The 25,417-nt window shown below is 42.7% G+C and overlaps 1 protein-coding gene across 2 annotated transcripts in view; it reads left to right on the forward strand.

Annotated features, from left to right (window-relative positions):
* The window catches only part of GRM3 (glutamate metabotropic receptor 3), a 212,468-nt gene extending 189,834 nt beyond the window's left edge, over positions 1–22,634 (forward strand). The window contains exons 5-6 of one of the 2 annotated variants that reach the window (XM_027574239.2): positions 8,444–8,618; positions 22,083–22,634. In XM_027574239.2, the coding sequence (XP_027430040.1) occupies positions 8,444–8,618; positions 22,083–22,156 (249 nt within the window). In that variant the 3' untranslated portion in view covers positions 22,157–22,634. Of the gene's footprint in view, positions 1–8,105; positions 8,416–8,443; positions 8,619–22,082 lie in introns of those variants that run through there. The other variant, XM_027574240.2, reaches the window with a different exon arrangement.
* Positions 22,635–25,417: the final 2,783 nt, after the last annotated feature.

A 25,417-nucleotide genomic window follows, 5' to 3' on the forward strand; every position in this document is an offset into this window, starting at 1 on the left:
AGAATGAGCAGCATTAGAAAAGTACCCAGCCATTTACAGGCAGCTAGTAGGAGTTTGGCCATCAAATAGTCAACAAGGTATATGACTCAGTACTTTGCCACCCATTGTGAATTATAAATAAATATAAAGCACTATTCTCGTCTTCAAAAAAGCTCATATCCCAGATGGGAAAAAAATTAACAAGCATGAAAGAATTCAAGATTAACACAGAAGAGTTTATAATTAAATTGGTGATACAAGCTCTTAAATGCCTACTGGTTTGAAAAAAAAAGAGTTGGATCAGTAAGAATGGTCTTTCTAGGAATACTCCTTCAAGAGGGGGGAGTTCACACTGTACCTTGGTAGGAAAGTGCAGTTAGAGAGCTTAGGGAATATAGGGCATATAAGGAATATTCTTTTTTTTTAATAAATCTTTTTTTTTTAAGATTTTATTTATTTATTCATGAGAGACAGAGAGAGAGAGAAGCAGAGGGAGAAGCAGGCTCCCTGCTGAGCAGGGAGCCCAATGCGGGACTCGATCCCAGGACCCTAGGATCATGACCTGAGCCGAAGGCAGACGCTTAACCATCTAACCACCCAGGCGCCTGGGAATATTCTTGAGGAAGAGAGGAATGAACCAAGCAGAACACAGGAATACTGGTCTTACTCAAGTAGAAAATGGGTTGGGGGGAGGAGTCTAGTGAGAAACTAATGGGAATTGGCCACTGGTCAGATTATAACAGGCAGAGGAATTCATTTAAATAATGAATTTAAATAATTCATTTAAATAATGAGTAAGAGCTCTGAGGTCCTGCTATTTTTAAATTTTTATTTTCTTTTGGTTGGTTGTTGGCGCAGGCAAAAAGTGACATGATGAAAAGTAAGAGGGGAAAAATGGGAACTAACTCTTACTGATCAACTCTCAGCCTTATGCTAGATACTTTGCATATGGGAGTTCACTTATCCTCATTAGCACCCTGAAAGGCTAATGTTAGTATCCCTATGAGTAAACAAACTCAGGAGATAATTAACTTCCCAGGTGGCACAGTTAAGAAATAGTAGGACAAGTTTTTCCGACACAAATCCATGACTTCCATATTACACCACAAGCTTATCTATCCTTAATATGGTGGATGGGTTTGAAAGAATGGAGCCTAGAACAAGCAGAACTAATTGAAGCTATTACAAGCATCCAAGACCCAGCAAGCAAGAACTTGAGTAAGAATCCAAAAATTCAAAGATCTTTGAGAAATATCCAGGCCATCTCCTTCTGTATCACAAGATATTGTAAGAATCAAACATTGAGTCATCAGGGATCCAATCATAGCTTTAGTGGTACAAATAAAAACTAGGTCATGTTTGGAGGGAAAGTTATCCATAAAGGATTTAATAGTAATTACTGAGTGTTTTGTTCATTCATGTCTTCCAAAAATATTTGAGCACTTATTATGGGCCTTGCAGATACAGTTATCAACACAGACACACATTTTATAATGTTTATAACTTACAAGCTGGTGGGGAGCGAGGGGAGGATAGGGGTGGAGAGGAAATAAGGAACTGATGAAAATTCAGGGTAATTCATGCAGTGGTTCAAGGGCTGTGGTGGAAGGAAAAGGGGGTGATACCATTGCAGTGCTCCTCAATCTTTAGTGTGCAGACAGCTCACCTGGGTGCCTGGCTAAAATAAAGATTCTGATCCAGTAAGAAAAGAGGCAGTCCCAGATTCTGGGCTTCTGGTAAACTCTCAGGTAGTAGAGATGCTGCTACACAAAGGACCATACTCTGAGTACCAAGACGATGGATTTTATAGGGCGCAGCACAGGTAAAGCATTTCGCTCACAGCAGGCAGAGCCTTTGGAGGTGACTGGAATGTTGACAAGGTTCAAATACTTACAAAGAAATTCCAGTTTTCCCCTGTTGACTATTTTGAAGATTTAAAAAAAATATATCAAATCTCAAAATCTTTCAAAACACGTCTGCCACCCTTGCTAGTGTCCATTTCATAACACTCTGTTGAAGGATGGGAAGGAGCTAGCCATAGGAGTTCTATGTGCTAATCAAAAGAAACAGCAACTATGAACACCCCAAGGCAAAAAAAAAGTCTTGGAAAAGAAAAGAAAGGTATATATGGCTGTAGTTTAATGAATAGATGGAAGAGTGATTTTATAATGCAAGGTGGGCAGGGAAGCTAAATCATGTAGGACTTTATAGGCCATTGCAAAAAGTTTAGATTTCAGTCTATATGGAAAAAGAAAGTATTGAAAGATTTTAAGTGGAGGAGTTTAATCTCACATTTTATGATCTCACATTCTGGACAAAAAAATATATATCTATCTCTATATCTATATATCGAGTTGCTGAAGACACAGACTTAAAGGTAAAGGCAGGAGTGGGGAGACTGAGTTAGGTGGCTGTGGTGGGTGTTCCAATCACATGGTAGAATAGTAACAATGGAGATGGAACCTGTCAAGAACTGTCAAGGGTTTTTACCCATCTTGCAATCTAACAGGTTAGACTGCCACAGTTTTAGGGATGCTGGCGGAAGACATGAGACTCCTGGTTCAGAAACAAAGGACTTTATTACCCACAGCCACCACTGTAGCCAGAGTGCAGCATTTATGTAAGTGCCCCAGGCCCCAGTTTTCACTAGGCAGTGCAAAGTGGGCTAGCTGACCCTTGTATAAGCAGTCCTCAATACAGGATCAGTATCTGCCTTAAGACTGATTTTGTCCTACCACAGCACTGTTACTGAGTCTATCCTTATTTAAAATATTGGTAGTGTGTTCATCATAGGGTTTTTTTTTAACGATTTATTTATTTATTTGAGAGAGAGAGAGAAAGCACATGTGAGCCGGGGGGAGGGGTAGAGGGAGAGGAACAGAATCTTAAGCAGACTCCCCGCAGAGCATGGAGCCTGACCCAGGGCTCAATCTCAGGACCCTGAGATCATGACCTGAACCAAAATCAACAGTCGGATACTTAACTGACTGAGTCACCCAGGCATCCCCATCATAGGTTTTTAGCATTCATTTTTAAAACATACTGCAATAAAACATTATTTCTCTTAATTACTGAGTTTTCGATGCCCCCTTACACCTGCATCTCAAGCAAGTGCCTCACTTGCCTCCTCGTAGGCCCAGCCCTGCCTTCCCCCTAGAGGGTCAGTGTAGGATGGTGAGTTGGTTGTCTATAACCAACAGAGCATAAAAATTTGAGATTTTTCCCTCCCCAAAGTTTCCCAGTGTATTGGGTCTGGTGTGTATGGGACTTCAGTCACCCTTGGAGATGGGGAGATTTTGGTCCTATCCATAAGCACCGTTCTCCTCAAAGCAGCTAAAATCAGGGTGGAGGGTAAAGGAGGAATCAGGCAGCACAGAGGGAGAGAGTAACTCCATGCCATTAAGTAAGGCACATTAGCTTTCAGTTTTAAGCATGCAGCCGCTACTCAGCTGAACCGAACAAAGGTCCAGGGTTTCTGAGCCCCCCAAACCCTAAAATGCATGGTAAGATCAAAATTACTGTCACTTCATTTCAACTTTGGGAACTCCCTGCCTCAGAAGCCAGAGCCAGCTAGCTTTCTGCCTGGGGCACATGATTTGTGCACTTAGGCTAACTCAGCCTTGACTCACATGGCAGGGACTTTTTTTAAAGAAGTCCATCTTAATCCAGGGCATTTGCTGTCTCATTGTGACATCTCTTAGAATCTTGCCTGGTTTTAACATAAGGGCTGGGGAAGTTGCCCAGTGCTTGCCAATTGCAAGAATTTATCTAGATTTCCTTGTGCCTCTTTCAGTCTTTCATTCTTGAGTACGGCCCCTTTGTCAGCATTTTAAACCCAATCCGAGTCAATAAGAATCCAAATACTAATCAGTGCCTCATCTATGGTTTTCCAGAGCATTTTTCTGTCTCAGGGAAATCCTGCAGAGACAGCCAAGGCTCCCTTTTTTGCTACCAGGTTCTGCTGCAAAAAACGGAGAGACCTTTGTCATCTTGGAATGGATCTAAATTTGGTATGAGAGACCACAGCACGGGATGAGCCCTAGCAGGGCCCAGCTCCTGCCATTCTTCTTTAGCAAGGGTTTACAACCCAGCCCTCAGCTCCCAGGAGAATCATCCAAAGTGCAGATGATTCACCTGGTGTCTGCCTTCTCTGAAGGTCCCGCCTTTCATGCTCAGTATAGGTGCATGTCTCTGCAAGTTGGATGTGATAGGGAGTCAAACTTTTTGCCCACTCAGGACCTGGATCAGATTAGGAAGGAAATTGGGATGCCTGGGTGGCTCAGTCAGTTAAGTGACTGCCTTCGGCTCAGGTCATGATACCAGAGTCCTGGGATCGAGTCCCACATGGGGCTCCTTGCTCGGTGGGGAGCCTGCTTCTCCCTCTCCCACTCCCCATGCTTGTGCTCTCTCTCTGTCTCTCTCTCTGACAAATAAATAAATCTTTAAAAAAAAAAAAAAAGATTAGGGAGGAAATCCACCCCACCCCCTAGAGGAGAGTTAGCAACAATTACAGCACTGATCCAGCAGCTCTATCTGAACCTAGTCCCAGTTACTCAGCCCTTAGCCCCTCCCCAGATCCACCTCATTCATTAGTAGGGAATAATGTGAGCACTATTACTGCTTGGTTGGCCAGAGAATTTGGTCAACATGTTTGCTACTGATTCCCATGGACTTCTCTCAAATTTTGTTAATTCAGCCCCTACGGCCCTCAAAAACTTCCTCTTTGAAAAAGCCATTCCGATCTCATTGCCAAAACTGTTGAAGACTGTATCATCTGAGACTTGACTCTACTTGTAAGGTAACACATTAGCTTGCCAGGGTTTTGTTGATGCTGACAAAAAAGCATTTATGACTCAAAGCAATAGTGGTAGCCAGAGAGTCGGCATTGTCTCTGGTTCCTTGGGCTCCACTCCCCATGAGCTGTGCAAAGTGCACCATGTGACCACCGCACAGACAGTGGTGGCAGCACATGGCAGGGACTGTGAGCTTCAGGAACGTGAACCTTCTGTAATGGATGATATGCTGGCTCTTTGCTCCACAAATAGGCACGATCTCCGACTTCTAAGTCTCTTTGCTATACTCATATACCTGAAAAGAAAGTCCAGAACAAAGGCAGTCAGGGCTCGTGCTTGAAAGACATTTTAGAAGCATAAGACACCGTAGAGAATTATCTTCCAAAAGAACAAACAGAACTTGCTATGGGACTGGATGTGTGGGTGTAAGAGAAAAGGCAAAATCAAGGATGACTCCCAGGTCTTGCACAATCGGGTGGGATTTGATGTCACTTACTCAAGTGGAGGCACTTGGGGGAAGGGATCCATTTTGCTCACATATTAATCCCAGTATGCCTAGTACATATCCAAGACAATATGCCAAGATAGCAATTGAATATATGTTTGGAAGCCCAGAAGACAGGTTGGAACTAGTAATAAATATTTGAACAACATCAGCATAGGACCTATTTAAGCCATGGAACTTGATAAGATGATGAAGAAAAGAGAATCCAAACTGAGGTCTGGGACGCTCCAACACTTAAAGTTCAGGGAGAAGCAGAAAAGCCAACAAAAAAAACCAAGACAAGGAACTTTCAGTGAGGGAAGGAAGGATGTCTAGGAAGCCAAAAAGAAGGAAGTAATTAACCACGTCAAATAGTGCTAGGAGTTTGAGGAAAATCAAAGCAGCAAGGACTTCAAAGAGGCAGAACAAAGAATTATAGATAAATACAGACTCAGTAGTGTGACTTATTAAAGGAACTGGACAATTGAATTTATGAGGCTACTACTCGGGCTTGTAAGAAAACTAAAAGGTGTCAAATTAAAACAAATACATTAAATAATATGCTGCATAAACTATGACCAATATGCATCTTTAGTTCCGCCGCCCCTTGCCCCTTTAGTATTCTATGAGCATAATAATCCCCCACCCCTGGATGAAAATCCCCATGGACACATTCAAATCCTGAGCGTTCACCATAGGTGAGGCCCCATTCTGGTGCTGGGGATAGAGCAATGAATGAAAATGCTCACAACCTTTGTAGGCCCATGAATGTGTGCTCAATCATTTTCAATGAAAAATAGTCTCTATTAGGAAATTAAAATGTCTAGTCCTGGGTAATTCTCAAAGCCATACCTTAACTTAACATCAATCCTCATTTTCTCCCAAAGTCTGGCGTGCCTCCGGCTGAGAGCCTGCAGTGCCTGACTTTTCTTTTCCCTTTGTTCACACTCCCCAGTCCACCAATTGCTGTTTCCCTCTCAGCCCTGGTTAAAACGTAATAAGGAAGGAGCAGGACAGTGCTCACATAACTGGATGCTTTTATGATCTCTGCAGTGTTGGCTAAACACACATCCTTAGAATACCTGGAAGGTGATTAAGGGTTGTTTTCATGCAACCTTCAGAAATTTCCAGCTGCTTTCTTTTCTCCTGCTGGACCTTGAGTGAGATGGCTGGGAAACCCTATTCTAAGTCATCCCTTGTGGCTCCACGCTCAGTCCCAGGGCGCCCAGGTATACCCTGCCACCGGCCTCTTTCTAGGAAGGACTCCAAGCTCCTCCACACGGGCCCAAGACGACCCCTGATGGCTTTTCCTAGCGTGGCCCGTCTTGTCCATGCGTGGCACTCACATATCCTTTGATTTGATAAATTCTTAGAGAAAAGGACAAGTCTCAGTACAGTAGCAAGCTCTGCCAAGAAAGTAATTAGTCTTTTCTCACCTTCTAGATTTCCAAGACAGGAATCAGGCTCCAAACCAGGGCATCTTCCCCCTGCAGGAAAACCTCAAACCTTCTGTGAATGGCCATAGTGGAGCTCTCCTCTCTAGGCCTGAGGTGAGGAGATGAGCACAACCTTCCTTCAGAGAGGAAGGGTCTACAACTCATAGCACGGCTCTTTCCGATACATCCTCCTCATAAAAGCCTCTCCTCTCCTTTTAATGTGTTCGAGTGTGGGAAGCTTCAACGTTATAGACATGTTTTTAGAAAAGGTTTCCTTGAAAACTGGCACATTTGAACTTGCCTTACCCTCACAATAATGTCTGGTATCCCTCCTCTTGGCTCCACAGTCAAAGCTGAGGCTGGAGAAGTAGAGTTCTAAAGGAAGAAGACAGTTCTGATATTATATATGTAAAAATAAAAACAAATTACACCAGAAATTGGACTTGCTATAAATAACACAGTTATGATTTATCAAGGCTTTTACATCGTGGAATAAGATAGTGGACTCTTTTCTGAGCAGTTAGCAAAAGGGAAAGGAGCCTGCAATGTGGGGGCCAAGTTGGACAGTTAAAAGGGATAAGAGGTTTAAAATAGGACAGATTGTGCTTTTAGCATATAAAGTAAACCCAGAGTCTGAAGAATTATGCTGTAAGTATAACCTGATTTTTTTTTTTTTTAGTCAAAAACAGAATGCAGCCTCCTAACGTTATGTGGCTTCTTCAGTGAATTGTTCAGTCTTCAGCTTTCTTTGATTAGAGAAGAAGGTCGGACACTTTAGGGCATAAGAGATTATGCTATCTGGTAACAGCATTGCCTGGAGAAAAAAGAAATCTAAAATTACCTCAGGATTTACCATAGCTACTCTGAGTAGAAACTGATAGAATAATTAATTTCCATTTTTCAGTGCCAAAAGCAATAAAATATGTAGAAGCTAATTTAGGATTTTCCAGAAAATGTATGGGAGCTGAAGTTAGGACAGTTGATGAGATCAGTGAAGATGAAGAGTGAATTAAAGACATGCTAAAACCTAGTTTTGAGGTGTACTTTCAGGGGAGGCAAAGAGGAAGCAAGTGAAATTCCTCTGTGAAGAACAGGTGTATGGAAGCCTAGAGAACAAAATGACTGAACAGTGAGTACCTGATGTATCAAAATTCCAGAGAGGTGCCAATGAAATAATTAAAGATGGGTACCCCAGAAGAAAGTTGACAGTGTTCCCCAATTTTGAGTAGGAGAACCAATGGCTGATAGGTAGAACTCCTAGCAAAAAAAAAAAGAGAGAGAGAGAGAGATGGAGAAAAACGCAAAAGGCCCCAATTTGTTCCTGATTATAGGAAACCTTAAGCAAGCCAAGTTGACTGAAACCATCAGCAATCTGGTCACTTCATCACTGAATATTGATATTTTACTCTCTAGGATTCTGACTTAGGCGGTTCTGCAGAAACGTCTTTCCACAAATATAAAGAAGAAAACAAACAGAACAAGAAAATCCATGTGAAGTCTTGGCAAGCTTTCAGGAGAACCTGACACAAATGAGTTTGTTTAAAAATCTTCAGTGATGTTTCCATGAACATCCCAAACTCAGAAGAGCCCATTTAGTTATGATTTTGGTTTGGTTATACTAACAATAGAACTGTGGATGATTTGGGGGTGTTTTTTTTTCTTACTTTTGTCTTTTTTCAGTGTTCTTTTCAGTAGGCCACATGATCGAATTTACAGTCGGGCATTTAACTTTAGGCCACCTTCTCTTGTAGGTGCAGACCACAACCATGTGCATCTCCGTTAGCCTAAGTGGTTTTGTGGTCCTGGGCTGTCTGTTTGCACCCAAGGTGCACATCATCCTGTTCCAACCCCAGAAGAATGTGGTCACACACAGACTGCACCTCAATAGGTTCAGTGTCAGCGGAACGGGGACCACGTATTCTCAGTGTAAGTACGGAACTCGGCGCTGACCCGCCCGTGAATGGCACCGGAATAGGGAGCAGGCTCAGACGGGAAGCCAAGGACAGAGTCAGGCAAGGATAACAAACGTCCATCCCCGCGAACAACCTCAATTCGATTTTAGTAAGTCCTGGTTCAACTACATGGGTCGGGTACCGTGCTAGATGCGAGGGATACAGAGGTGAGTGGACAAATCAAAGCTCCCGTTTTGGTAGTGCATGCAGTCTAGCAGGGAAGACAAACATTAAATTTGCCGCAGCAGTTAGGATGTCTGGCCCAAGTTGTGGAGTCAGAGAACCTACTCCCTAGTCCTGACTCTGCAGTCAGTTCAGGGGGTAACCCTGAGCACCTCACTCTATTATGTGCGGCCTTACTTTTTACTATTAGCCTAGAGGGTTGGACCAGACTGGTGCTCTGTAAAGGATGTTCTATGTCACAGAGATGATGAAGGTGCTTCATGAAAAATTTAAAAGGGAAGATGGCTGAGTAAGATGGAAAATGGTACATCCTAAATACCCCCTTGGAAGTTCAAAGCACCTCCCTGAACGTGAGCGTGTTAGTCTTAAGAAACCCTACAGCAAGGCAGCCTGTTTAACCTCTATTTACTCTTTCTTAAACGTATTCGACCACAGTTAAACCACCTAATGTGTTCCCATGGAACACCCTTGAAAAATGCTGGAGTACATCTCCCTCGGGCTTCAATGACACGATGCTTTTCAACTGCGAGCCAGCTGAGAAGCAGTGTCAAGGGCAGGACAGCAGAGGAATGCTCTAGTCCACGCGGTCTCCCCTGCTGGCCTGCAAATATCTGAAACACTACCCTTAGCGAATCACTCATTTAATTGTTAGGCACAAGGTACCTAATGAGGACAGCGTTTTAAGCCATTTTCAGCTTCTCTGTGGTATGAAGCCGGAGAAATTCACCGTGACAGAAGAGGGGGGCGGGGGAGGAGGGGCGAAACCACAGGAAGGGGAAGGAAGACTGGAGTGACAGAGACAAATGACTACTTCACCATTTTGCCTCGAGTCGATGGGAAAGGATGCTTCAAAATAGCTCAGCATCACAGAGTGAGCAATCACATTAGTGCCCCAGTTTCTACAACAAAGTATGAAATGTAACAGGGCTGCCCTTCCCCCAGCAAACAAAGGCAAGGCTTCGGGCCGAAAGCAGGTGTTCCGGGCACAACTCTGGGTGGAGTTAGGGATGTGGAGATAGGGAGATAGGAATGTGACTGTCTTTCCAGCTGCAAGTGCCAGGTGTCCCCATGGCTGAGTCCCAGGACAAGGTAAAACTTGTAAAATAATTTTCCCTGGACCTTAGAGAAACCTGCTTATTTCTTGAGCAAACAAATCTCTTTTCTAGAGCCCAACTATAACAGCTAGCAAGTCCAGACAAGAAAGAACTGGCAATAACAAAACAAAACAACAACAATAAGAGCAAGAACTATCATTAACTGAGTGTTTTCTATCTGCTGGGCATGGTGCTCAAGGTTACACACGTGTGTGCACGTGAGCTGTAGCTTATTTAACGCACACAATGCCCGGACATCCAGAAACCAGCATCCCACATGTTGAAAGTGGCCCAACTGGAATTCAGAGTCCCAGTTTCTCTGATTTCAAAGGCAGTGCATCAAACTACTGTATCAAACTACAACAAGCCACTCGACTCGTTGTGCAAGCTGGGAAGGTTCCCGGGAAGTGAGGTCCAAGGGAGGCTTTACCAGGAGAACAATAGGAAAGTTACCCTAGGCTCGAGCAAGATTTACTTCCGAGCAAAAGTCGTCTTGTTCTCAGAGCTCAGAGTTCCTGGTTGTTATTCAAACAATTGAACAAGGTCCCTAAATCTTCCACACACATGGATACATGCAAACCTCAGTAATTTTGAAATGGCAGCATTTCCTGATATATATGCTAGGAATTAATAAATTTCTCAAGGAATAACAAGGACACTTGACCCAACCAAGTCTCTCTTCAGAATTTTAAAAATATCCATTTACACAAAAATAATGTATTTTGACCACAATGGACCTGCATAAGCTTTCACTCAGAATGCTACTCTGCTAGTGGCCCAATTAATACTTCAAAGTCAGCATCTACCCAGCCCAACATTTTAGAACAATTTTGTTACTCAGCGAAATTTTAGGTAAATTTTTTTCTTCAAAAAAGACTTCATTTTTTAAATAGTTTTTCTCTAATCTATATTAATGAAGTGGTATTAAAATAATAAGGTAAAGAAGTAGTCATGTGATACCTCTGGGCATTTCAAGGTGTATAACTAAATACATTAACCCATTATTTGTAATTCTTTATCTTTTATTCAAAATAGTTTTACTTGTGGGCTCATACTTCTCAAAGATATATAATGATTCAAGAATGGACTCTGGGTTTCCTGACTTGTGATTAATATCTTACCCATTTTAATAAATTAGAACTACAGTCATGGAATTCACTCATTCATTAAATGCTTGAGTACCCTCTATACAACAGAAATTTCTAAGCACCTGTGTACATAATGGTGAAAAGGACAGACGCCCTGGTCCCATGAAACTCGGTGTCTGGACCAGTTTTGTCCGTACAGTAGTGTGTAACCCATTAATAGGTCATGAAATTTATGCAGTATGTTTGGCCAGCATTTTTCAGAAGAAAAAAAATAAAATATATTAGAATCATTATAAGTAATAAGGGTAAGTAGTATTTCATTAAGTTTGCTCCAGAGGTGAGGTATATATATAAGGTCCAAGTAAAATGTTTGTTACTGTGAACCTGCAACCAAAGAAGTTTGAAAGACACTGGTCTATGGTGTCTAGTTTACAGATGAACAGTTATTGACCTACTGTTGTGACCATTTAAGCAACCAGTTTAATTTCTCAGTGCCTGTTTCCTCCATTAAATATTCAGCTCAATTTACATTCATTTCCCTCCTAAATACCAGGAAGTACATAGTTTTATAAATCAAGAAATATCCTTAAATTGCTCTGAGTTCATTAGGTAAAGCATATGTTTTACTTAGTTGGCACATAATTTATGTTCTGGTAAGTATTATTCAGGCATTTTATTGTTTTGAGTTATTGTTACCAATATTGCTGCTGGTTTTCTAATTTAATCCCTCCAGATGTAAAAATAACAACTCCATGTGTTAGATGAGAATAAGTTAGTTTAGCAACAGGGTTACCCCCCAACACACACATACATCTAGTTAGCTATTCCCACATGGCAAACTTCCCCAAAATTTTGTGCCTTCAAAACAATAACCCTTTAAAAAAAATTAAAAATAAAACACAGTAACTCTTTTATCATCTCATGATTCGATGGGCCCAGAATTCAGGCAGGGCTTGGCTGAGCAGTTCATCTGCTCTTATGAGGCCTGGACTGGGTCCTTCTGTGGTTTCAGCTGAGACTGAGCTGATCCAGAGGACTACGGTAGTTATACTCACACTTGGCAGCTTGGCAGGATGCATTGCCATGGAATGATAAAGAGGATGACAAAGCCTCTCGAGATTCGAGGGAAGGGCCATAGACCCCCTCACCTCTGAAATAATTTGTGGCCATTTTTATTATGCCACATTTACCCAATCCTTCCTCCAACAGTGCAGTTTTATCAGGAATCACAAAGACGGGACACACGCAATCTTGTATAATGCCAAGAAGTTACCCAGGCTGGGAGGTGCAGCCAAATTCATTCCCACTTAATTCTCAGGCAAGAGTAGCAGAAATATCACATCCCTTAGGAGCCTGGGTGGGCCACCTCATGGCAGCTAAGGGGACTGATAACAGACAGAGTAATAGGATTGGATTTTAGAAGCTGAGCCGTTGCTCCAAAAAGTTGAAAAACATGACCAAACTTAGAAGCAGGCATGGAAGAAAGGACGTGGTTAGGGACATCTCAGAAAACTCGTGTTCTGCAAAATGTTTACATCCTGCTAAGTGCAAAAGAGAACAATTTTAGTTATATCTGATTAGCTATACGCAGTGGGAGTCAAAATAATACAAATGAAGGGAACATTAATTTTTCTCTATTAAGTACACCCATAGGCCAATGGCTTCCAATATTTGTGTACCACACAACCAAAAAGAAAACCCCTCTTTGAAATGGAGTTCCCAGGCCTCACCCAGAGATATGCTGAGTCATATAGTCAGGGTCAAAAGCAATCTGGTTTGTAACAGATACTCCAGCTGGTTCAGTGGAAGTGGCCCAAGGAAAATATTTTGAGAGCCTCAGCCTAAACCATGCTGCCTGCTTCATCTGCTATGATCAGTGCAGGACAGCGAGAGCCTCTGAGAGGACCCTCAAGAAGGAAGCAGGCAGTGGGATCAGAGGGGGAGAGGTGTTCTGAACTCCCATCCTCTGCCTCGTGATGCCAACAGCCACAACCCCGTGCAGCTACGATTTCCCCAGCTCTCTCTGGAACCCTCCAGAGAAGGCATTTCTGGTACAGAAATGGGTCACGTGGCCCACTTTGCCAAAGACAGGCAATCAAGAACATAAGCTGCAAGTGTAAATAGAGCTGCATAATCTTGAAGGAGACAAGCTGGATGTACACGTGAGGGTATGCAGCAGAAAACCCTAGGGGCCCCATGCAGGTCAGAATGTTGCTGACACTACCATGAGTGCGTATCAGCCCTGAGTAGGGAGAGAGAGGTGAGAAATGGAGTGTGACCAATCATTGTCAGAGCCATTATGTATCCAGACTTGGTCCTTTGGGGATGTGTGTTTCTCTTGCTCATGGTGATCATTCAGATGTATGTATGCCATTATCATTAAGAACAGTCAAGAGGCTTCTGCTGACTAATGATGCTCAGATTTGGGTCCCGGAGGAGCTGCAGGTATAATGAGATTGATTTCCTCTGCTAAAACCTTATTCAGAAAGTCACTTGTCTAGGTGGTGAAGTGCGAATGGCTTCATTAATAGAATTATCCTTTATCACAAAGGATTTTCACGTTATAAGGAGCAGTGGTATAAAAAGATCAAGTGAACCGTCTTTCAGAGTCATGCTATCATTTTCCACAGAGCTACAGCAACCAAAAGCAAGCATCTGAGGACCAGACTTTGCATTTGTCAATGGCCAAGCCTTTGAAGTACCCCAGTTAAAAGGGGGCAAACCATTGCTCAAGTCTGAGTATGACTTTATAAAAGAAAAAAAAAGGCATATAATGCCCAAGTTTCTTCTCAACAGTGCAAGTCCAGAAAATCAGCATAATATGCCTGCACTTGACAATTGAGGGAGTCCCATAATGACACTAGACCATAATGTACTAGACCGGCCAGGCAAATTAGCACGTTATTTAGCAATGCAGACTGAATTGATGATCTTCTCTGCTACAGGGATAAGTATATTATAAACATAAATCCTGGCTGGCCAATCCGGGAGGAGCCGAGAGTATTCAGCAAGCTAAGCCATCTGCTGCTTCCAGGCAGAACAGACCTAGTGCATCCACATCAGAGTGATGTCAATCCATTTTCCCTTCAGAGGGGAAAGTCACAAGATGCCTCATTCCATCCTCTTGCACCCCTTCCTCCTTGAGGGTGGGAGAAGAGAGAGGCCCTGGCTCTCATAGATGACCCTACATGTATCGGGGAACAGATGTTCACACTTCCCCTTTCTTCTATGTAACATTTCTGTTGTATTTGTCTCACAACTGCCTTTTTTAACGCCTAAATCTCTTTACCTCTAATACTTCACTAGGTTTTCCCCTAAGCAAATATAGCCTACCTTCTTTAATAACAGTGACCAAAGGAACTCAAGCTGGAAGAGAATGCCAAGGATCATTCATTCTAATAACCATATTTTGGGATGGGAAAACCGGAGCCCTCTCTGTTAGACACTTTAAGGAATTTGATAAGTGAAGTCACAGATAAAACTCTCAAAAGCGGCTATGTGCCTCTCCTGGTCTCTCTGGATTTTCTGCCTCAGCTCAGTTACCAAATGCACCTCAGAGATTATTCTGACAGTGAGAATCATAGCATCTGCAAATTCAGTGATTTCTTTTTTAAATTAGAAGCCTTCTCTTCAGTGCCACACATGACAGCATCTTGTTCTACTGGCATAGGTGCGAACTTGTATTCCTCTCAAAACCCCATTCCAGGAAGTTCAATGGCATAAACCATGTCCATCAGAGACCCCAGGGACCCCACACCCGGGCTGCACACAGGGAAGGTGTGCTATTCCCGAGGGGCTACCCACAAAGCTGCCCAGAAAACGTGCTCCGGTGAGGACAAAACAATACTGTTAATGGTGACTGGCTAAATGTTTATGTCCACGATAAAATTTCTCTCATTTAAACAGTAGTTTAAAAGTAAGCATCGTTTGTTTTTTTAGGCCTCACTGTCTTGCATTAAATGACATTGTACAGTTCCCTTCTGTCCTCTATCATTGAATACAATGTAAACTCAGTAACTCAAAGAGAGCCCCTCAACCAGCAATGCCAACAGTCATATGCATTTCCATGTAACTCCAAATTTATTAATGCCTTTAGGGACATGGTACAATGCTCACAACTATGCAGATATGTTAACTAAAAAAGGAAATATGTATATAATCAAATACTGCCCGTACATTGACTTCAGATGGTCAATTCCTTAAAGCAAGCAGAGTCTAACATCAATTTATTCTGTATTATTTCTCCTTCCAAATTCCTTTTCATTTTGTTTAAGTGAAATTCACTGGAGAACATCCATACACTGAAATGTCTGTATCCCTAGAATGGGAAAATGCTTATATATGGAAATTTTTTTTTAATGTCTTCCCTACCGAGAGTAATGTCAGAGGCTTTGGGATAGGGACTCCTTAGTAGGTAATTGTGATCAATATAATGGATAATTTACTCCTTCATTCAAGAAGGTTTTGCGCTGAGGCTCAGCTCTAGGCACTGGGGATGTGGTACTGAACAAAACAGCCAAACCAAGAATACATAATAAATCAGGTGTTGATAAGCAACGTGGAGAAAATAATGTGCGGTAAGGACAAATACGGCCGCCTGGGGACGTAGGGTTCCTGTTTTTTATACAGTGGCCAAGGAAAGCCTCTCTGATACGGTGCCATTTGACCAAGAGCATGAATGAAAGGAAACAACGGAGCCCTGTCTGTATCTGGGGAAATGCAAAGGTCCACAGCTGGAAGAACAGCAGAAAGGCCAAGAGGGAAATGACAAGGATGAAAGCAGGAGGAGATGAGGAGAGGGGTCAGAGCAGGAGGACCTTGGAAATCACTGGCAAGACATTTCCTTTTTTTTTCCTGAAAGAACTGGGGAACACGCACCAAGGGTGTGGAATGACCTGACTTTAAAAGCATCGCCTTCATCACTTTGGCTGTGTGGGCAGGACAGGAGACGGACAGCAGGCAGAGACATAATTTAGGAAGCTATGGCTGAGTCCAGATGTCCGTGGTTCACGCCAGAGTGTGGCAGCGATGGAAGCGAGCGAAGCGTTCATATGCTGTGTGTAATTTGAAGGTGAAGCTGACAAGATGAGCTGTGCGAGAAGAGAGGACTAATGCCTGACATTCTTTTATTAGAGTTTAACACTTGTGGCCTGATTTTGATCCCTAGACAAAGTAACACATACAGCTCTTAGTAGCTGTTTGAGCCTCAGGGTGAAGGAGCTTCTGATCCTTGCCTGAAAACACATTTGGGTAAGAAAGAGGAAAAATCAGAGATGTTGGACAACTAAGAGGAAGCAAAAAGGATGCAAACTAGAATAGCACAAAAAATTACTAAGCCCTTCCATTTTCACATTATTTATTGCACATCCACTTTCATACACCCTGAGCGGGGCGGGGGAGAGTAACAGAACATGATTAGAAAGAAAGCATGACGGGGCACCTGGCTGGTTCAGTCAGTAGAGCACTTGACTCTTGATCTTGGGGTCGTGAGTTCAAGTCCCATGTTGGGTGTGGAGCCTACTTAATAAATAATTAATTAATTAATTTTGAAAAAGGAAAGCAAGCATGACAGCATATCGTGGCAACAGTGAACTGGGGTGTTTAGTCAGAGACCAAGTGGAATTTCTGTTGATAAGGTAATTAAGCTGTATTCTGGGTCATAAAACAGTACATGCCATGTTTTCTCGTTCCATGAATCTTGTCTCACAAGAAGTAGGTCACTGAATGAAGAAGGCTTTGCGTTCATAATCTCTAACTCTACATTTGGAAATTAAATCTTGGGTCTGTGGATTTTTATCCCCCACCATCATGAATATGATTTCCTCTTAAATCTACTGTTAAATTTAAGACCATGAGCCGAAGAATCTAGCCTCATTCCTTAATAACTGCCACTGTGAAGTGTGACATAGCAAGGCCACCAAAACAGTGGTAGTAGTGTCATCATCTGTGCGGACCAACTGGGACTAAGCAGCAGATGAACATCTGGAATGGGCCCTCGGGGCCCCAGCCCAAGTAAAATCAAGGTGATGAGTAAGAAAACAGGTTCGATAACAAAGCAGGAGGACAAAGCAACAGACAGCTGGTAGAAACTGAATTCCATGACCATAAGCATTAAAATATCTAAACAAGCAGACATGCTGGGAAAAATTATTTGGGGTTACCAGGAGCAAGGAAACGGAACAGATGGGAACAAACTGGAATGTCTGTTCTGTTTGAATGTTTGTTTGACTTTTTTCCCCGAGTCTGCTATATTACACAGTTATAATAACACATTGATTCTCAGGAACCAAGTCTCAGCCACTAAATTGACTAAGAGACTTGGCATCCGTAAGAATCTATTAAATATGTTTTAGCATTGATTGAGGGCCCAAGTACCTAAAAAAAAAATGGGGTCATTTTCCCCACAGCCTGGCCAGCCTGTGCATTACGGGTGGAAGAGAAATGGATTTCACAGTGTAAGACAAAGCAGCCTCTTGGCTGCATTGATTTCCAATGCCGCCCCTAAGTGTGTGAAGTAAAATCTGCCTTTTGATGGGTGTGAATGGCCCTTTTGTGATCAATGGTGGAACTTACTCGGTCCTTTTCCACTATCTTCAGTTTTCACGTTGCATCGCACCACCTTAGCCTGGAGTGACTAACACCTGCTGCTCACCCCCCCACCCCACCTCCAACAAAGCCAAAAATAAGCCAGCATACCTCTTATTTCTGACAGAAAGTATGATTATAGAAATCTGCTTAACTGCACTTAAGAAAATAGGCTAAACTTACACCATTAAAAACCTCAGGAGAATTTCATTGGAATAATAGCAAAAGCTCATCACAAACACACACATGGAAATGATAGTACTTTGCTCTCCCCCAGATTTCACTACCTTGGGGAGTAACAGATGGGCTAAGATGGGAGGCATATGTAAAATATTTATGAAAGGCAAAGTAATTGAGATAGTAAACTCATAAAACAGTAATTTCCTCTACTATATTCAGCAGCACGGGCAAAAATGAGGATATTTTTTACATAATAAAATAAAATGCGCTGGCAGAAGCTATAGACGAAACACTAAAAGAGAAGCAGAAAAACACAAGTTACCGCCTGCTTCAATACACTTAAAAGTAGAGAAGAAATAACTACAGAAAGAGTCGTTGGGGGGGGGGTGTTGCTGTCGTTATTCCTGGTAAGAAAACCTTGAATTTGTACGATGTGTATTATCAAGGCCTGCCATTGCTGTGAATTTCTATCTTCCTCTCAAAGAGTTTCAACGCTCTAACATAGGGCGTTCCCTTCACTGTTCCTGTGATGCAGGTAGGTGAGTCCAAGTTCTTCTGCAGATTTCCATAATGGTATCGATGGGGGTCCAGGGGAACACGATTTGAAACTATAACTTAGGATTTTCCACGCAGCCACCTTTGTAGCCCCCGTCCTTCTTACCCACCTAATCAAGATCCACTCAAGTTTTTAGAAATTTTAGAATGCAGGGAGCAAGAAGAATCATAAGATCACACTGAATAACCGAGCTCCCAAACAGTATGGGGACTATCACAGTGCCGAAGGGAAGAGGGTATTAGACTGATCCAAGATGGACACAGAGGGGCATGAGCATACCAGTCCCTGGTTCTCCTAGACTTACCCCCATGACCTATCATTCCTCTTCAAGCTCTGAAAATGAAAAATCTGCACAGAAATAATAAAACTTGATCCGGAAAAGATGAAGAGATTAGTCAGAATGTCAAAGGCACCATGCCTGCCACGGGATGTACACAGCCTGGGCCAGTTCTCGCCACAGGGGTGGTGGATAGTCATTGTCACAGTGTGGCTGGAGAGGCAAAAAGCCCTACCTGTCCCAAAACAAGACTGCCCCTACGCCTTCTATCTCCTGGTCATTTCTTCAGGTGAAAACATTATTTCCTTCTCGAAACTTCCATTGGTTCTCCTAGTTCTTTGAAATGCAACCATTTATACAGTCATTCAGAGAATATTTATAGAGGCTCTATTCCATGACCAGCATTTGGGATAAAATAATGAAAAAGACAGAGCCCAGCATATTTTCTAGTCAAGAGTATTAATAGACATAAGACACTAACAACAACAACAACAACAAAACAACAACAAACAGGCAAGAAAAAAAATCAGTTTTAAAATTAGGTAATGTGACAGAGAATTACTGGCCAGCTATTTAAATTAGGTGGCCTGATGATGGCCTTTTCCGGGAGGTGATATTTCAGATGCAGATGACAAGAAGAAGCCAAACACGTGATGGAGAGAGGGAAGAACATTCCTGGCAGAGGCAGCGGCTACCGCCAAGGCCAGCCATCGCAGGGATGTGCTGCACTTGAGGACAAATGCAGATAAAGTGGGGGAAAGAAACCATGGAATGAAATGAATATGAATACAGAGAGATAGGCATGGTCTCAACCACCCGGGGATGTGTAATCCAGAGGAAGGAGAGCGCAAAGGAGGCCATTAAGGGAACACAGGGAGGTGACAGACATTTCAACATACTGTCACTGCTCCACGGACTATGTGTGGCAGGGCAGCAAGAGTGGAAACAGACACCAGCAGCACAACTGTCGTGGTGGCCAACAGCCACATGATGGGGGCTTGGCCCAAGGTGGTGGACGCACAGATGGGTAGGCGGATGCGGGGAGTGAGTTGACTGGGCCATGCGACTGGTCTGACTTGGGAGGAAGGACAAAGAAGGAAGGAAGTGTCACCGTTAGACTTCTGGCTCGGGTCCCTGGCTGGAGAGTGAGGCCATTGATGGAAGAAAGGAAGACTAAATGGGGACAGGTTAGGGAATCAAGAGTTACCCTTTGCCACTTGATTGCAAGAATGCCGGCAGAGCACACATACTGAAGAGCCTGGCATGCCCCCTACATTTCCACCCAACGGTGGTCGAACGTCACGTCACCTTGTTCTTTCTCTTGCCTTACCTAGCTTTCATGAAGCTAGGGTTACATAAAGTAGGAAGAAGCTTTACAAGGAATAAAGTAAAACCCTTACATTTGAAATTATTATCATTATCCCTTTCCATCCAGTATTTATCTGGCACCCGCTATGTTCTTCACTATAGAAAGATAGATTATGCCATGTTTTCTCCCAGAGTTGTGCCTTTTAGTGGGATCAGATTGTCAAGAAAATTGAACCCGATCCTGCAAATGATCAAAGGAAAAACATCTCCAAGAGTTAGCACGTCACAGTACTCTGCTTAACCTCAATCAACAGAGACTTGTCTTTATGGCTTTTCTTACACACCTAGCTGAGCAATCAATGCAAAATTGAGAAGTTGTCGGTTCCCTTGTGGTGAGCCTGCTGAAAGACTTCAGTGCCCCAAATATGGTGATTGAGCACATCACCTCAAAGTTTGTAATTAGTTTCTGCTTTGTGTTTAAAGAAAACCCTATGGAAAATGCCATTTTATGGGGCAAGAATATTTCCACTATCAGGCATAAATACTTCAGCAGGAAATGAGCTTATATGATTATTAACCAAGAGACAGGCACTTAAAGAATGGGAAAGCTGATGTCAGCTTGACCTGGGCTTTGGTCGGGTAGCCAAGAGGATCAGTTCCTTCTCAGCAAAGCATATCATCATGGACAGGCCAAGAGATGCAACATAAACAGCTCTAAAAGGAAATGAAAGGCCATCTCTGATTCTCTTGGCTACATAGTTGCGCAGCCCATGGAAACGGGGGCTCCTTGCTTTTTTTGTCCTCATTCAGTAAAAAGACAAATGTAGATTTGTATGTAGATTTCTCATAAAAGCAAAACCTTTAAATAAACAAGAGATATGAATTGCATCGAGGAAAACTAAATGCCGTAAAAAGAACAAATATACATACCCATGTTATACTCACACCCTGACACTGTCGTCACTGTTGTCATTAACAAGAGCCTCATCCATTTGGAACGTCTCCCCTTCTGAAAATCGTTAAGAAACTGAGTTCTCAGCACCCCAGCCCTTGCTAGAGTGTTCACAGAGGTTATCCACTTGAGCAATGAAAATGCATCAAACCATTCTGTAAGGCAGTGGAATTCACAGATGACTCCTGAGACTATGTAAGAGGCATCCCTGCCCAGAGAGCGCAAAAGTAATTGAGGTACTAAAAACTCTAATTAATTTAACAATCTTTAAGAAAATTGCAGTGAGCTTTCAACTTTGCACATTCTATCTTAACCAGTTTATAGCTTACCAAAGCTAATTTTAAATCCACAAGCGACTCCTTTCAACAATGATGATGCTCACAAATTCTCCAAGAGGGACGACATTAGTGGAGGTATGCGCCAGGATACAAAGTTAATTTTGAGCAGAACTGACCTACTACAGCATTAAGTCACTCAGCCTTTTCCAAAGCTAAATTAAAAATGGGTTTTTGAACTTAATTTTACCTAGTGTCTGGGATTATCCATTCCATTACCTATGTGGCTTATTTGACTAAACTGAATTTTCTTTTTTTTTTAATTTTTTTATTGTTATGTTAATCACCATACATCATTAGTTTTTTATGTAGTGTTCCATGATTCATTGTTTGTGCATAACACCCAGTGCTCCACGCAGAACGTGCCCTCTTTAATACCCATCACCAGGCTAACCCATCCCCCCGCCCCCCTCCCCTCTAGAACCCTCAGTTTGTTTTTCAGAGTCCATCGTCTCTCATGGTTCGTCTCCCCCTCCGACTTACTCCCCTTCATTCTTCCCCTCCTGCTATCTTCTTCTTTTTTTTTTCTTAACATATATTGCATTATTTGTTTCAGAAGTACCGATCTGTGATTCAACAGTCTTGCACAATTCACAGCGCTCACCATAGCACATACCCTCCCAATGTCTGTCACCCAGCCACCCCATCCCTCCCACCCCCCACCACTCCAGCAACCCTCAGTTTGTTTCCCGAGGTTAAAAATTCCTCATATCAGCGAGGTCATATGATACATGTCTTTCTCTGATTGACTTATTTCACTCAGCATAACACCCTCCAGTTCCATCCATGTCATTGCAAATGGCAAGATCTCATTCCTTTTTATGGCTGCATAATATTCCATTGTTAAACTGAATTTTCTGACACCTGCTTTGTTTTCCAGCTTCTGCAAGCACCTATGTCCCAACGGTGTGCAATGGGCGGGAAGTTCTCGACTCCACCACCTCATCTCTGTGATTGTGAATTCCAGTTCAGTTCTCGTGTTTTTAGACTGTTAGACAAAAGTGCTCGTGTGCAGCTCCAGAATATGGGAACAGAGCAAAAGAACCCTAGTACCTTTTTTTAGAAACAGTACGATAAATTATTTTTGAGGACTGTACAGTATGTAGTGATGTGCTAGAACTTTTTAGGCTGATTTTAGCGCCCCTATTATTAACGATTCCCCGGAACATGGAAATAACCATTGTTTACAAGAGCTGAGCATTGGTGACAGGGTCTGACAGGGTCAGTCTAAACAAAAATATGGTGGCAATATTAGGTAACTTTTTTTCCTATGAAGTTTTTTGTAGGTCCTTGTTGTAACTAATTTAGGATGAGTTTCTATGTTGTATATTAAAGTTACATTATGTGTAACATTGTTTTTCTCAGCACAAAATAAAAAGCATCTGTATTAATGTAAAAATATTGAGAATAAAACCTTCAAGGTTTTCCAGCATGGTGGATATGGCTTATTCTTTTTTAATCACTCCAAGTAATCTGAATATGTTGACTTTAGATTATTTCTATTTTTAATGTTGGATGTAATTGTCTACTGTACTTCTCTTTACACCTATATATGCTCTGAACACAAGCTGTTACCCTGCTAGAGAGTTCTGAGCATATCTGGACTTTGCAGATTACAAAGATCAGAACTGGAGGATACCACAACTATCCGGCTGTATCAGTGGCCAGGTGACAATACACATACAAGTTTCTTTAAGCCACATCTGTAGGCAGCCCAGAATTTGCCCAAGTGGGCCTCTGATGCAGTAAGTAGAGGGTTCTTGGCATGCAGACACTGTGGCCTGCCAGGGAAGGCTGGATAGCTCTCATTTTCAAAAGCATAAAGACAGGAAACTATTCTAATAGAAATATTCTAAACTAACCAGGAAGTTACTAGGAAGGAGGCTGGGAAAGCATCCTGTCAATCCATTGGAAAATCACTCCCACCACTGAGAGCTAAATGGGGCAATAAAATGCAGGATATGTTATGTTCCAGTGCATTTCCAAAGTCTCAGGAACAATACTCAGGCACACAGGCTTGTCATTAAACTTGAATATTTTACTAAGCTCAATACAGGAGTGAACAGGCAAAGCGTGGATAAAGTAAAACTGGCTTATTCGTACCCACGCTTTCCTACGTCCCCTTGTAAACGCTTCAGTCACAAATCGTTTATCAATGTAGGAAAATTCACTAAGAACTCATCTTCCTGCCAGGTCGTATTCCAGGTACCATGACTAGAGAACATATTCATTTCCTGTGGCTGACTTAACAACTTGCCACAAACAGGATTACTTAAAGCAACAGAAAAATTATTCTCTTACAGTTCTGGAGACCAGAAGTCCGAAATCAGAGTGTTGGCAGCACTGTCCCCCACCAGAAGTTCTAGGGGAGAATCCATCCCATGCCTCTTGTAGCTTCTGGGGTTGTCAGCTTCCTTGGCTTGTGGACCCATCACTCCAGTCTCTGGCTCCATCTTCACGTCACCTTCTGTGTGTCTAGCTTCCCCTCTGTGCGTTTCTGATGACCATGCTTGTAATTGGATTTAGGGCCCACCTGGATAGTCCAGGATAATCTCAGTACAAGAGCCTTATATTAATCACATCTGCAAAGGCCCTTTTTCCAAATAAAATAACATTCCCAGATTCCAGGGGTTAGGATATACACGTATCCTCTGGGGGGAGGGGCACTCTTCAGCCCATGAAAGAGGGATCATTCGATGTAGTTCCTGGCTTTAAGGAACATAAAGGCAGGAAATTATTCTAATGGAAGAAGTGTGAATGAGGAAAATAGCGAGAGGAAGGAGGAGGAGACTGGAGGGCCCATGGGCTCAATAACCACGGCCTGGTTCATCGGGACGTACCGATGCTATTTTTAAAACATCTAGAAATTGTGAGCAGGTGCACACAGCCAACAAGCCAGGGCTTGAAGGACATACAGTGAGGAGTCAGATGTTTGAAATTCTCTCCTCCCTTCTGAATGCATTTGGATCAGCAACCTAACCAATCCATGCAGAATGCACAACAGTGCAAACCAGTCCCCGAACTCATATTCAAAGAAGAACCTGGATTTGGGGGGAGTGGGTGGGGAGGACTGGGGTGTAGATTCAAGGCCTGAGATGGTAGAAGAGCGTCCTGCTGTGGTGGACAGTGGCGGGAGTGCTAGGTGAGTATGCCCCCAATGAGAATCTGTTCAAGATAAAGACTGAGGCAAGGCTGATGGAGAATAAACATAATCCATTGATGGAATAGGTCAGAGGGAGGAAGGCCATATCAGATGCGTGGTTCAGAGACACAGCTGACGCCTAAAACAATCAAACTGATCATGGATCTTTTTAAACAAGACAATGAGGGCATGGGTGAATCTTGAGAACACCGTCCTGGAGAGCTCGATTTTGATCTACAGGCCACTGTAGCTTTCACACTCCACCTGCACACCAGAAGCGAAGTAACTTGACGATTCTCGTCGTTTTCTCCTTACTTGCCCCAAGCCTTGTTCCCTATTGGAAAGAGAATTACCTAACACGTGATCCCTAGAAATAACCTTTTGAAAAATATTCAGAGTATGTATGGGAAAACAGCAACTATAAAATCATTTTTACATTAGCCATTTCAAATAAGTTTTTTGTTTTTTTTAACTCTGGTAAGAACATTTCATCCTTCCAGAATATAAAACTGGTTGAGCCGATCCATCTTTGCAAAAACTTCCTGAATTTCAGGAACCCAAGCAGCATGATCTACCCTACTCATTAACATATCATAACCACACTCTGGGTGATGATTGTTGGTCTTCTGAGTGTTTCCGGTTTCTGAAATGCTCGGGGTCCTCTCTAGCTTAAATCTTAATAGATTCTCTTGCCCACCCAGATTCATCATGGTAATATAAAAAAGCCCCAATTTCTGGGGCGCCTGGGTGGCTCGGTCGGTTAAGCACCTGCCTTCGCCTCAGGTCATGATCCCAGGGTGGGATCAAGCCCCACGTCAGGCTCCCTGCTCAGTGGGGGAGCCTGCTTCTCCCTTGCCCTCTGCTGCTCCCCCTGCTTGTGTGTGTGTTCTCTGTCAAATAAATAAATGAAATCTTTAAAAAATTAAAAATTAAAAAGCCCCATTTTCAAGCTGTGGGGCAAGCTGGTTGGCAGACCACACAGGGGACAGATTAAGAGAGAAGCTGAGAAAGGAGGTAATTCAGACAGTGCACCTTTACAATCTCCACGTCCATTTTCCCTGGGCTAGCCCCTG

The sequence above is a fragment of the Zalophus californianus genome, chromosome 12 (genome assembly GCF_009762305.2).
Source record: "Zalophus californianus isolate mZalCal1 chromosome 12, mZalCal1.pri.v2, whole genome shotgun sequence".
In the NCBI taxonomy this organism is placed as follows: Eukaryota; Metazoa; Chordata; class Mammalia; order Carnivora; family Otariidae; genus Zalophus; species Zalophus californianus.